At 35.5% G+C, this 13,350-nt stretch overlaps 1 protein-coding gene across 20 annotated transcripts in view; it reads left to right on the forward strand.

Annotated features, from left to right (window-relative positions):
• PCM1 (pericentriolar material 1) overlaps positions 1-13,350 on the forward strand; it is a 42,462-nt gene that overhangs the window by 8,353 nt on the left and 20,759 nt on the right. For all 20 annotated transcript variants that reach the window (XM_080589616.1, XM_080589620.1, XM_080589613.1 and 17 more), the window contains 12 exons: positions 2,216-2,393; positions 4,762-4,871; positions 5,298-5,514; positions 6,751-6,949; positions 7,239-7,415; positions 8,138-8,295; positions 8,514-8,725; positions 10,337-10,491; positions 10,573-10,702; positions 11,437-11,571; positions 12,317-12,507; positions 12,993-13,193. In XM_080589616.1, coding sequence (XP_080445742.1) covers positions 2,216-2,393; positions 4,762-4,871; positions 5,298-5,514; positions 6,751-6,949; positions 7,239-7,415; positions 8,138-8,295; positions 8,514-8,725; positions 10,337-10,491; positions 10,573-10,702; positions 11,437-11,571; positions 12,317-12,507; positions 12,993-13,193 — 2,063 coding nt within the window. The remainder of the gene's footprint in view (positions 1-2,215; positions 2,394-4,761; positions 4,872-5,297; positions 5,515-6,750; positions 6,950-7,238; positions 7,416-8,137; positions 8,296-8,513; positions 8,726-10,336; positions 10,492-10,572; positions 10,703-11,436; positions 11,572-12,316; positions 12,508-12,992; positions 13,194-13,350) is intronic.

Consider the following 13,350-nt stretch of genomic DNA (forward strand, 5'->3'; position numbering starts at 1 on the left):
TTGGTAGTAGTTTTCAGTATATGACAAGATACAAGTGGGTTGGTTTGCAGCTTAAAAATGCATGCTAAGCTGGAGTACAAAATCTAACGTGCTAATTATTTAGTAAAGGAGGTATCTTTTAGTTTGATCTCTTATCCCTGCATTGAGGACAAACTGGGGAATACAGGTTACAGACACTGGTGTTAGAGCAAGCCCTAAAGAGAAAAGCGACAGAGCTGCTCTGAATGACAGGGAGATCTGGCCTCGTAGAATTAATAGCCAAAAACATGGATTGTCTTCTAAGGTACACCTCAAAATATTATTTTAGCCTCAGAAACATGATTTATACATGCTGATTTTATTTTTGTCCCTGTTAACCTGCTTCAAGCGTATTTGTTACTTATTGTTGAATGTTTCCATTTGGCCAGCTTATCTGTATCTAGCTGTCTTTTCACTGAATTCATTTTCTTTACCTAGAGTTGTTTTCTTTGATGATGTTTGACAGCATTCTCTTCTCAAGCGTCCGTACTGGTAGAGAAAATAATACCTGTAATATCTAACTACATCAGCTGTACAAAAGGTGTTCTGATGGAGTGATAGATGACCCTTCCAAATTTTCTGTTCTCTTTCAAGGAAAGCGTATTGTAAATTGGACTTTCAGACACTTGTCACAGTAATTTTAGGAATTTGGAGGAAAAAATGAATCGGGGGGTTAGATGTCAGTTGTTCCATGTGTTTTGTAACAGCTTTGTATAAAAATCTCTGGTTGGAAGCTGAAGGCCAGAACGTCTTGGAGTCTAGAATTTGATGTGTTTATGGCTTTTCTACAGCTTTGTCTTTTCTTCTGATTAAAAGAATAAAATAGGCATTTTTCATAAATCGAACATTTAAATGTTTTGTCAAGCTTATCATTTTAATCGTAGACCTAAACTTGAAAAGTTTCATTTTTAATGAACGCAGGCAAATCTGGTACTTCATAGATTAAAGCTTAGGTTACTATTTCGGTGTGTGAGACTCAAGAGACCCAGCGTTTTTTCCTTTCCTCCCTCCATTCCTTCCCATGTTGATTTCATTGTGCCTCTAGTCTGCTTTATACACTCAAGATAAAAACTTAGCAGGAATGTTTAGTGCCAGTTGCAGCACGTGTTTTAGTGATGCTTCTCTGAGAAGCTGAGAATTCGAGATGTGTTCTCCCTTATCTGCTGGGAAGTTGTGTTCCGTGGTAGCCAGAACCTGTTAACGAAATAGCTATTCTGACTTTCAGCACTGAGAGTTTGTTTAGCATTTAGAGAATTTTGTATTTCAGGAACTCAGCACTATGTGGAGAAATGATGATCCTTTTAAGATAGGAATTCATAAATATTTGAAGAGAATATTACTCAGAAAAAAGAGGCAAAATTTTCCATGTTTTTATCTGCGTAGTGTGATAATCAAACTTAAACAGGAGCAGGATCTTTACCTGTGGGATGTCTTCCTGAAATACTTAATTTGCTGATAATTCCTGAAAAAAGAGGCAAACTTCCAATTATTAATTAGGATAGTAAGAGGAAAGTAACTTTTTTCCTAATGTATTTTAACTGTACAACATGCTTTCATTCCTTCAGTTTATTTCTATATGGCTGAAAATAGAGAGGGATTTGTGCATGTCTTGTCTTGAAATTGGTTTGCCAAAGTCTGGGGTAGTTTAGTATCTGTTGCAAAAATGTAGTGTGCAATAGAATCACAGATTGGCTTGGAAGGGACCTTAAAGGTTATCTAACTCCAACCCCCCTGCCATAGGCAGGGAAATAGGTTAGAGAAGAATAACTACACAAAATTTTCTGCTGAAAATGTAGGGATTTTAGGTTAGTAAATCAATCCAGATCTTGTATTATATGTAACTCCATGATTCTACGCCTTATGTTGCTTAGCTTTAGCAATCTTATAAATGCATGTACTCTGCTGTGAATTTATGATTCAAAGGATAGAGGGATGCTTGGGTTAGTCTTTGGGACATGCTAGGTGGCTGACTGGATTTCTAAAGAAAACTTTACCCCAGAAGTGGTAGGCATATCTTGGTGGTACAGTTTTCTTCCTGTTATGTCTAAAATTCCTAGACTGAAAAGGTTTCATCTTTCAGGTAGCCCATTTCACTTGCACCACGCTGTTTGATTCTATTTAAGTCCTGCTTTTGAAAGCAGTGCTACTTTCCAAATAAATCACTGTGGTTATGGCAGTGCTTTTCTGTATCTTTCAGGCCAGAGATCCTCAACAGGAAGCTAAGGAGGAGCTGGAAAACTTGAAGAAGCAGCATGATTTATTAAAAAGGATGCTACAACAGCAGGAACAGTTGAAGGCTCTTCAAGGAAGACAGGCAGCTCTTCTTGCTTTGCAGCATAAAGCAGAGCAAGCGATTGCTGTCATGGATGATTCTGGTATGTGGAATGACAGTATCTGTCATAGTTACGTTAGCGTGCCGATTAAATCATTAAAGCTGGAATTGTGGAATACGTTTTTTATAATCTTTAAAATCTTACTGCAAGGCTTGTATTTATGAAAAAAATGACTAATATTATAAAATGATGTGTCAATTAAAAACCATGCAGTTGATTTCGGTGGTTTACTTGTAAAATTCTAAATGTGTGTTGTTTTTCCCTAAGAATTGGACTACCAGGTCAGATTAGGAGTCTGCCTCTTGTATCACTCAATATACCAGGCATTTGAGGAAAATTGGAGCAGGGCATGTAGAGTGTGTTCTCTCTTGCTGCATCTTGGCCATAGGCAGTTGGCATTCTGAGTTTTTTTTCATTTTATTTTATTGTTTCTGTTTTTGTTTTGCCTTTTTTAATGGGTGGTTGCTTGACAGTTTAATAGCCATTGATAGACAAAGGATTTATTCAATAAAAGGAGGAAGTTGCTAAAGCAGTACATAAGCAAATAAGGAACTAGAACTCTAAAATTCATTGCCCTGTGTATTTTGAGGTGGCTCTCATAATAGCGTACCACCATTATGTTACAACCTTCGGTTGAAAAGCATTCTTCTAGTCAGTCTTAATACACTCCCAGGTTTTTAAAAGCTGTCTTTAGGACAGAGACTTCTCTGTTATGTACTTAAAAGTTGCCAGCAGAGTTGTTTGTTTTCTCAAATGTTCAATTCTAAAAGGTCATACTTGGTGTAAGTGCCATTGACGTGTGAGTTACCTTATGTTGTTCTTTGTTGCAGGTTAGTCCTTTTAGCTTATAATATGAAGAATTTTATTTTTTTTTGCATATGTCACCCTTCCTCTACCTCTCCACAAATCCTGTTCAGTTTTCCTTGGAAATGAGGTAGATCAGAGTTGTGTGCAGTCCTAGGGAATGATGTTTTTCCACCGAGTAACTTCATGTTCAGACCGTGTTACTGTTCTGTGCCTCTTCCCCATAAAAGCTGTCATTAGGCTTCATTAGAGGGCTACGTGGAATAGCGGTTCTTATTACGGTTGGTTTTTGTATTCAATATAGCTTAATTTGTAGGAAATACAAGCATTGATATCTGTATTTTATGAAAAGTCCAAGTTTCCATGTTCTGATGAGCTTCTCTTTCTGTTCTCTTTTCCTGTCCTTGATTAGATATGCTATGGGAAAGAAGGTGTAGACCTAGCTAAGAAAATTAGATTTTAGTGTAGGAAGAGAAGCAGAGAATCTGGTAGAGAGCTTGCAGAAAGCTACCACAGGAGCAGAAGTAGCAAGCCGCTTTAAGGGGATTTTCTTGCTTCTTTCTAAAACGGCTCCCGGTAACTGTTTTTCTCTTATGTGCTGTACTGCAGTAGATCTGTGGTGGAATCTTCTCTCTTCCACTTTCCTCAAAATACACAAAGCTCTACTCACAAAGTGGGTAGAAAATAGGATTGCTTACGATAAATTAGGACTTCATTCTTTTTTATTTTCTGGTGTTGTTTTTATTTGTGTAATATTTCCAGTGATGTCACTCTTAATAAGTTTCTTACTGCTATTTGTGTTGACTTACTTAAAGTTGTAAAATATACCAGAATTGCAGGGCAGAAAATAGGAAGATTCAAATTCAGTGTAGGGCAAAATAACTTGCTAAATGTTTTTATATTTGAGAATAGTGGAACTTTATTGCGACCAGAGCAGATAATAAAGTCATGATCTATGGGGAAAAATAAATATTTATGCTTGATTTTCATATGAAGTATTGATTTATATTTGGAGAGAAAGCAGGAGTTGTTTGAGCCTCTGAACTGTCAGTTGCATATCTTAGTATTGTTTGAGTCTGAGCTTTCAAGGAGGAAAACATTTATGTTTTTTCTTCTGTAAAGGTTTTTCAAGGATGAAACCTTGAGACTGTTTGCAACTGTAAAAGTTGCAATTTCAATCAACATGAAGGCTTGGTGTGCTGTTTAATATTTTAAGGAAGTAAATTAAATGCAATATTCTTAATTTAGCTCTACTGGGTAAGAGAAGTAATTTAATATTAGTAATTGTTTTTTAGAAACAATGTTTCCATCAACCCTAAGCAATTTGGTTATATTCATTTTGCTGACCTTTTTTTGCAAAACAGAGATCAAATTTGTAGTCTTTTTTGTATATCCTTTTCATGAAGGAACTGTAAGTTGACTTGTAAGAGAGATAATCTTTCAAAGTTAAAGTTGGTGGGAAGGCCGCAGCATTAAAAGTAATTGCTGCTGTTTTAAAAGGTACAATATTGTAATGCTTGTTAAACCAAGCATTTTCATCAAATGGCCTTTATTTCTTTGCTGTAAACAAGCACTAACGTTTTTCCTCCTTTATGTTCATGCCCAGTTGTAACAGAGACTACAGGTAGTGTTTCAGGAGTAAGTCTCACATCAGAACTGAATGAAGAATTAAATGACTTAATTCAACGCTTTCATAATCAGCTGCATGATTCTCAGGTCAGTCCTTGCATTGCACTTTAAGTTCTACTGTTGTCTGTTTTTCTTATTATTTTGAACATTAATTTAAATGCTTTTGTCATGTATTTGTATTCATCTACTGGTGGAGTAATTAGGGTTCTTCCAAATCTGAAAACCTAGCATCTTTGTGTTCCTAAGGGTTATCTAAGACTGATCTGTCCTTTCTGTCTCACAGTTCTCCATGGAAGTCCAAAGAAATAATTTCAATATTGCTGTATAATGATATATAAATTTAATACATAATTGGGATATCATGAGACTGTTTTCAGTATCATTTTCACTTTATAATAATGTTCTTTGTTGTGCTGTTGAGCCTAGCAAGCCTATAAGAGGGCTTTTTGTTTCTAACAACTTATTTTGCTTTTTTGCATGGTACTTTGAATAAAATGAAGTTATTCTTTTTAGACACAGTCTGTGCCAGACAATAGAAGGCAAGCGGAAAGTCTTTCACTTACCAGAGAGATTTCACAAAGCCGAAACTCTTCGGTGTCAGAACACCTGTCAGATGAGAAGGCACAGCTTTTTAACAAGATGCGGATGTTGCAGGGTAAAAAGCAAAAAATGGATAAACTGTTAGGAGAACTTCACACGCTTCGTGACCAACATCTAAATAACTCCTCTTGTAAGTAAACATAAGCAGGATTATATCTTCTCAAAAATGCAGTTTATTACATACGTTTGTAAGATGGTCTTTCAATTTGTGACTGGATAATGAATTGTCAGTATAGTAGGTGATCAAGCTGTGATGGAGCAATGTTATGTAACTGGTTTTTAATGCAGTAAAAGTTTCAGGCTTGATGGAGAGAGAGCCTGACAAGCACAAATGAGTGTTTTTGCTAGTAGCACTTATTGTGGCATTATTACAGTTGACTAGTGAGGTTGTGATGACTGGATTTTTTTTCTTCAAGGCTTGTCAGTGATACTTCTGACTCCTGGAGCATACCACATGAACTTGCACTTTCTGTACTGTATCACAGTACAGAATTCACGTACTCTGTACTTCTGATGTTAAGAGCTCTATGGCAAGATCAGGTTTGATTTTTTTCTGCTATTAAAGGAACTTCTCATCCACTTATCAATAGGGACTTGGATTACAGGTCGTACCAGAGAAGCTCAGCTGTCTGAATGGACTAGATTTTTCTGTTTTGTTTCTTAGATGACTTTCCCATCCTTAAAGCCTTAATGTGGGCCTACTACCTGTTACAACTTTTTGCTTCTACCTTCACATTTACCCTGGTGAAGCTTTGTTCTATAGCTGGAAATTGCTGAGGGATGATTATTGTGTAGTCTGAACATTAAGAAATGAGGCACTTGAAGCATGCTCCTATAGAAGGGCAGACGGGTTTGATGATTACATTGCTGCAACCCTTTCTTCCTACATGTGTTTAAATGAATGTATTTGGATATGATTTTAAGTAGCTGGACAAAGCAAACATCAGATCTCAAGGCCATGTTCTAAAGCATATGGATACAAGAGTTTTAACAGAGTAAAAAAAAAAAGCTAGAATTTTTCTTTTTATCATGTTGAAATATTAAATTTCAACAAAAGCAATTCATCCACAAGTTAGCCCTTAAAAGTAGTCTTAGGGCAGACTGACAGCATGAAAGCTTCTGCTTTGAAGTTTGATATAGCTAAAGAGAGCTGGCTTAAGTATTGTTTACAGAAGCTGCCTGTTACTGTCTGATGGCATTGCCTTTCATGAAACTTAAGACACAAGTTCTTGTTCTTTTAAGAGAGGTATTAATTGCTGCTTTGCATGTTGATAATATTTTTTTTTGCAGTTACATTTTAAAGTAATTCAGGTAGGCGGGTGCCATTTTGCAGATTGTTCTTATGATATATATGTCTTTTCTGTAGTTTTTCCTGCTTCAGGTTCTCCTCAGAGGAGTATTGACCAAAGAAGTACAACTTCAGCTGCTTCTGCTCCTGTAGGAGTGGTAACTGTTGTCAATGGTGAATCAAATAGTCTGCCATCTGCTCCCTATCCTCCTGATTCCCTGGCTTCTCAGAATGAGAGTGAAGAGGACGACAATTTAAATCCAACAGAAAAGCTTCAGTAAAAGTTCTTTAATATTTTTTCCATTATCTGCTTCAGTGATTTTGGGTGTTAAGTTCTAGGTTGTTTATAGTAAGTTCTGTGTTAAGAAAATTTCATATTTTAATGTACCTAATTTAGTATCACGGACCACTTAGATGGTCATGGACAGTAAAATGAGTGCTCAGCTTTAAGCAGAAATTGCTTACAGCTAGGAAAATGACAGTAAATTTTAAAAACTATAAATATGTCTATGTATTTTTCATTGGTTTAGTTAATATAACAAAACAACATTTTTTTTTCTCCTCAGGAAGCTAAATGAGGTTCGTAAGAGGCTGAATGAATTGCGTGAGTTAGTTCACTACTATGAACAAACATCTGATATGATGACAGATGCTGTGAATGAAAACACTAAGGAAGAAGAGGAAACAGAAGAGTCAGAAAGTGATTCTGAACATGGGGATCCACAGCCTGTTACAAATATTAGGTTATCATAATTTTTGTTGTTCTAAACCTTTGTAGGTAACTTGTTACAGTTATCCTGAAGCAATACAAGATTTTAATCAACCAGAAGCAATTAATTCTGTGGTTACGTTAACTTATTTACATTAATATTTACATTAACTTTTCCAAAATTTTAATTTGAAGTAGCTTTCTTATACAGATTATTACTAATCTCGTACTACAGCAAATGTAGGTTAATTTGCACATTTCGAAAATCATTATAAGGAATTAAAAAATCTGTAATCACTCTAGATTTAAGCGCTTAAATGTGTATGAAATTCCATTAGAAGATCAACAGGCCTGAATCTAGAAAAATAGAAACAGTCTTCAGGGTATAGATGCATTTGAGTGTGCATTGAGGATCTTCATCGTGCAGAAATAAATACTAATTTGGCTATGAATCATGTAAAGCTTTTGGTAAAGATGTATACCTTGGAATCCTCTTGTAAGCTGATGTTGTAAATGCAGTAGGGAGATGATTTGTAGCTGCTTCTGATTGTTTTAAAAACAATCTGTTGGAGAAATTCTGAACATCAGGACTAATTTTAGAAGGGAATTTTAGGAGGGGTTGACTTTCTTTTTTTATTACAAAGGATCATGAAAATAGGCACATTTTTATAAAAGCGGGTTAATAAAATGACTGAAGTAAAATTCCATCAACACCAGTTCTTAAAAAGCTAACATAAGTAATGCATTTTACCCTAGAAACCCTCAAGGAATCAGTAGCTGGAGTGAAATAAATAGCAACTCAAATGTACAGTGTGGAACTAATAACAGAGATGGAAGACATCTTAATACAGACTGTGAAATAAATAACCGATCTGCTGCTAATATAAGGACTCTAAAAATGTCTTCTACTCTAGGTATGTTCTATTTTTTTAATAATTTCAGTTTAGTTTTGATATCCACATGACATTTTGTGGGAGAACCGTGTTTGAACGAAATGTTCTAGAGTCCACACAGTAGGCTGGTATTTTTCTGAAGTCCAGTAGTTTTTAAAAAAAAAAAAAAAAAAAAAAGTCAGCAGTTCAGTAATATGTCATTAGTGCTGTTTTGTTTCCTCCCCTCTCCACACCTCCAGACTGCCATAATAGGGAGGATGACAAAGAGACTGACCTACCACAAGGTGAAGATGATGAAGTGGACGAAGATAGAGCTAGTGAAGATTCCATACCTAGTCACAGAAGCAGCCTGGGTGATGCTGCAGATGCTGAGTTCGAGCAGAAGATTAATAGGCTCATAGCTGCAAAGCAGAAACTCAGGCAGTTACAAAACCTTGCTGCTATGGTGCAGGTATTTTTTTTTTTTGAATATAAATCCATGCATGAAAATATAACTTTTATTCATTATTTCATGTAATATATGAGTTTCAATAAGAGAGAAACTCTTGCTTAGTTTACTGTTTATAATGTGCGTTATTAGGCTGGGGAAAGGAGACACTGATTTGTCTGAGGTGGTTGCTTCTGAATTTCAAATCTGTAATTTTCCTGAGGGACACTAAACTAAGACAAGAATGGCCTTAATAGTTAACTTTAGCACTGGATTATAAAAAAATAAACCACAACATCTTGTGTGCTTGTGTGTGTGTGTGTGTGTGTATATATATATATATGTATGTATAAAGAGTATTGATCTACATTTTTAAGCTTCTAATGAATATTCATCAATTTTAGTTCTGGAATCCTAGGTTTTGCAATGTTGTGTTTCATATGGGAAAAATGAATTCTTTTTGACTAAAATCTTCAGATCTATTTGAAGTGTTGCAACATGCTTGAGTGGGATTGGGGGGATTTTTTTTAAGACTCTCAAGGGCCAGCTGTGAATTGACTTTTAATTTAAATGTTTCACTAATTTTCATGATTTATATTAAAAAGAGCTTTTCTTGAATCTAATGTCTCTATGGAAACCTTACATTTAAGCACAATCTAATTTAATGTCTGCATAGATTTGTATGAGAGATGGGGAAAGTTTTATGTGAGAACTCTAAAAAATCGATCTGAGTTAGAATGTTTTATAATAGCAACAGTGTAGATAGTATATAGCTATTCCAAGATTATACTGCTGTCAGAAAATTCTCAGCATCTGGATTAGGCTTGTTCTTTATGATCCCTGCAAAGATGTTAGCTGCATAGTGGTATAAATCAGAATTAGAGATAATAGAGCAACGTTTAAAAAAAATAATGGCAAGTCTTCAATTTTTCCTTGATATTTACGAAGTTCCCATCTTTGCAATCAGTAATAGTATTGTAGGTTTGTATGGCTGTGGCATGCTGGAAAAAAAAAAAAAGCAGTGGCTATAGCTCTATATTTTCAGATTCACATGAGAGCACAGAATGCAAAAACTAGCAAAAAAAAAAAAGTAGAATAGAGAACCATGCAGAAGGCTGCTTCTAAAATACAAAATATTTGATTTTTTTGAGAGTAGTTTTGTTTTTATTTGAAGCTGTTAATAGTAATATTTTATATCAAAGCTACAGTAATTAATTCATCTTGTTCAGTCTCCTTCTGTTCCTCTTTTTTCCTTCCACTTTGTTTCTTGACATGCTCGTGTGTTTCTGTCCACTCAGTCATGGGCATAAATACAATTCAAGTGACTCAGACTCACAGAATGAGACAAGTTATTTTGCTTTTATATTGGAGGTTTCAACAGTTTGAGCTTTATAACTTTTAAGTATCTTTAACCAGATAATTTAACATTTAAATTATCTCAACCAGATGATTTAAGTTATCTTTAAGTCAGGATGACATGAAGATGATAACCTCTCTGTTTATTATTTAAACTGAAGGTAAAACTATATAGACTATTTAGTTTGGAATAAAATAATTTAGTTTGACAAACTGAACTTGTTATATTTTGTGTATCAATTTTAAAATAGTCTGACTACCTTTCTTACACCCTTTCAGGATGACGGTCCAGAACCTCAAGCACCAGCTGCAAATGCATCTAATATGGGTGACTTGTTTTTGGGTGAGATGGAAGAGACAAAGCAACAACCAAATAATGTCCGAGCTAGTACCAATAAGATGCAAAAGGATGTAGGACTGAATGAAAAAGCAAGGTATGTCTTTGTCTGATGACAGTAGAATCATGCTTTAAGTGATGTCTTGTCAGGTAAAATGTGTGTAACTTAATTACACAGGGAGAAGTTCTATGAAGCTAAACTTCAGCAGCAGCAACAGGAACTTAAGCAGTTACAAGAAGAAAGAAGAAAGCTGATAGAAATTCAAGAAAAAATTCAAGTGTTGCAGAAAGCTTGTCCTGACCTTCAAGTAGGTAGAATTTCTTTGCTTCCTTAAGCTGTTGAGCAGTGAAAAGTACTTTTCAAACTGTCTTTTTTCCAAGTATAATACTTGGATTAATATAATAATTGGATTAAAAAACTTACAGTTGGTACTAGTCGTATTACATATTATAAGAAGTTGGATTTCTAAAACTAAAAAAGAGCTCTGGTTATCTCGTTCCTTTGCAGGCTCTTGCTCAGTGATTGCTGTATCAAGCTCTTGTTTTGCTGTTGTTGGTCCTCAAAAGTTGCACAGCCTTAATTTCAGGTCTTCAAAAGTGGAGTACCTTCTATCTTATTTTTAGGCTGAAATTTGTCTATCTGCTGTACCTAGCTAGTCACTGCATTTTCAATCCTGTCAGTAACCATTTGCAGGTTCTGTTATTGTGAAACAATTTTATGTCTCATAAACATGATCAAAATCTTGTACTTGCAGTTGTACTCAACTGAATTGCATGGTGCTGTACTGTTTGTCATATTCTTTAAAGATAATTTTCTATGAAGTGAGCAGTAAATGGTCAATGCTGTGCATCTACAACATTAAATAATGCTATATTACATAAAAAGGATTTTTGTTGCTTTATCTTAAATAAGTATATAAGGGGCTTTCAAATCAAGTTTCTCACTGAATACTAATTCTGCTATTTCAAGAAGCCTGAAGTGTCTTGGGTGTTAACAGTGGATAAGTTTTTTAGAAAGTTAGTCTTCTGCTTTCTCTTTCAGTTGTCAGCTGGCCTGGGTAACTGCCCAGCAAATAGGCAAACTTCACCAGCAGCCTCAACTCCAGCCATGAATGAGTATAACATGGCTGGCAAGCCTTTACTTGACTTCGATGAATCTGTACCAGTTGGCAATGAGGTATTTCATACTTGATATTTTTAGACTTAAGAAAGAGGGCATACTTAAAAAGGAAAAAAGTTCTAGGTAGCTTGGACCCATTTTCGAGTACTGTGTTTGGAGAGTACAGTAGTAGCTAGTTTAATAAAGTGTGGAAAGAAGTAAATAATGACCTGAACTAGCAAAAGATCTTTTCCCAAAGATAGTAGTTGTTGAATGTTAATGGGGAAGTTCAATGAATATTAAATTTATTCTTTGAGCATTTGATAGGGCATATGACAGGCAAGTCATCTGTGAAGAAAATGATAGCTGTATTTGAAATTTAGTGTACGTTTTGCATACTTTTTCCTCTCTTCCCCAAAAATTCATCTTGATTACTGATCTGGGTATTATTTTGTCTTTCGATCTGAAAATTATGGTAGTACTTGTAGATGTGGAGGAAGATGTGAAGAATATTGTTTCCAGTGGGACTAGACATCAGAAACAATTATCTGAAAAATACCTTTTTTTTCTTTTAAGAGACATTCTCTGACATCATCAGCATTCCTCATAAATTCCACTTTAACAGCTTAGATGAGGCTGAACGGGAAATGCCTGTTCTGTTGTCATTAAAAAGCTGCACTTTGATTCCTCAAGAGGATTTCAGAACTTGTCTTCCAGATGAGCATTATAGAATAACTTGTCTCATGTTGTTAAAAAAAAAAAAAAAAGTCCGAATTCTTTTGTTTTGTTTACACTTGAATGACTTCCTTTTTATTGGAAACAGTTATGGTCTGAGATGAGAAGACATGAGATTCTGAGAGAGGAGTTGCGACGGAGAAGAAAGCAACTTGAAGCTTTAATGGCTGAACATCAGAGGAAGAGAGAGCTGGCGGAAACAATATCTACTGTTGCTGCCTCTGTTAAAAGTGAGGGATCAGAAGCTCACCATACTCCACAGCAAAGCAGGACAGAAAAGTAAGAACATGAATCACTCTTTGCAACAGTCAGTGGGTGCTTCTGTTTAGTGAGGTTTCGGTCTTGAGGCATTTCTGATTTGTCTGAGCATTGTCAGAGCATGATATAATAGAGCAGTAAATTATTTTCTTGATTTCTAAAGTGACTGTTAGTTGGCAGCTTGCCAGGTTTATGGGTTTTCCCAGCATATTCAGTCTCCCTTGCTCACCAGAAGAGAGGAGAGAGGAATGTGTGGAAAATGCCAAATGCTCAGTGTTTCCTCATCTTTACACCACTTGTAGTGTTAGTAATTTTCCAGTTATTTTACTCAGCAGTATTGGAAGAATACCAGCTTCATTTGTGCTAGTGAGATAATGTTTAAATGATTTTTTTTCAGTTTGATTAATTGATAGACTTGCAATTGGCAAGAGATTATTTTAATATTTTTTCATAAATTGAGAAAATACACCAGTTTCACAGACAGCCCTCTTTTTCCCAATATTTAGTAGGACAATGGCTACCTGGGGGGGCTCTACCCAGTGTGCACTAGATGAAGAGGATGGAGATGAAGATGGTTATCTCTCTGATGGACTTGATCAGGCAGAGGAAGAGGAAGAAGATGCATCAAGTTCGAATGATAGTTTCTCTGTTTATCCCAATAACCACATAACAGAGAATGTGTATTTTCTTAAAGAAAACAAGGATAGGTGAGTGGCATTACTTGTTGGTCTGATGCTTGTCTGGGTGTATTTGGGAGGGGTGGAAGAAGCATTGCATTAAATGCAAAGCACCCTAGTGCAACAAAGTGGAATTTCCTTCTACTTGCTGGTGAGTTGTTTGCAGTGGCACTTTTGTCTTAGCCTC

This window comes from Anser brachyrhynchus, assembly GCF_964034855.1.
Source record: "Anser brachyrhynchus genome assembly, chromosome: 4".
NCBI classification, from domain to species: domain Eukaryota; kingdom Metazoa; phylum Chordata; class Aves; order Anseriformes; family Anatidae; genus Anser; species Anser brachyrhynchus.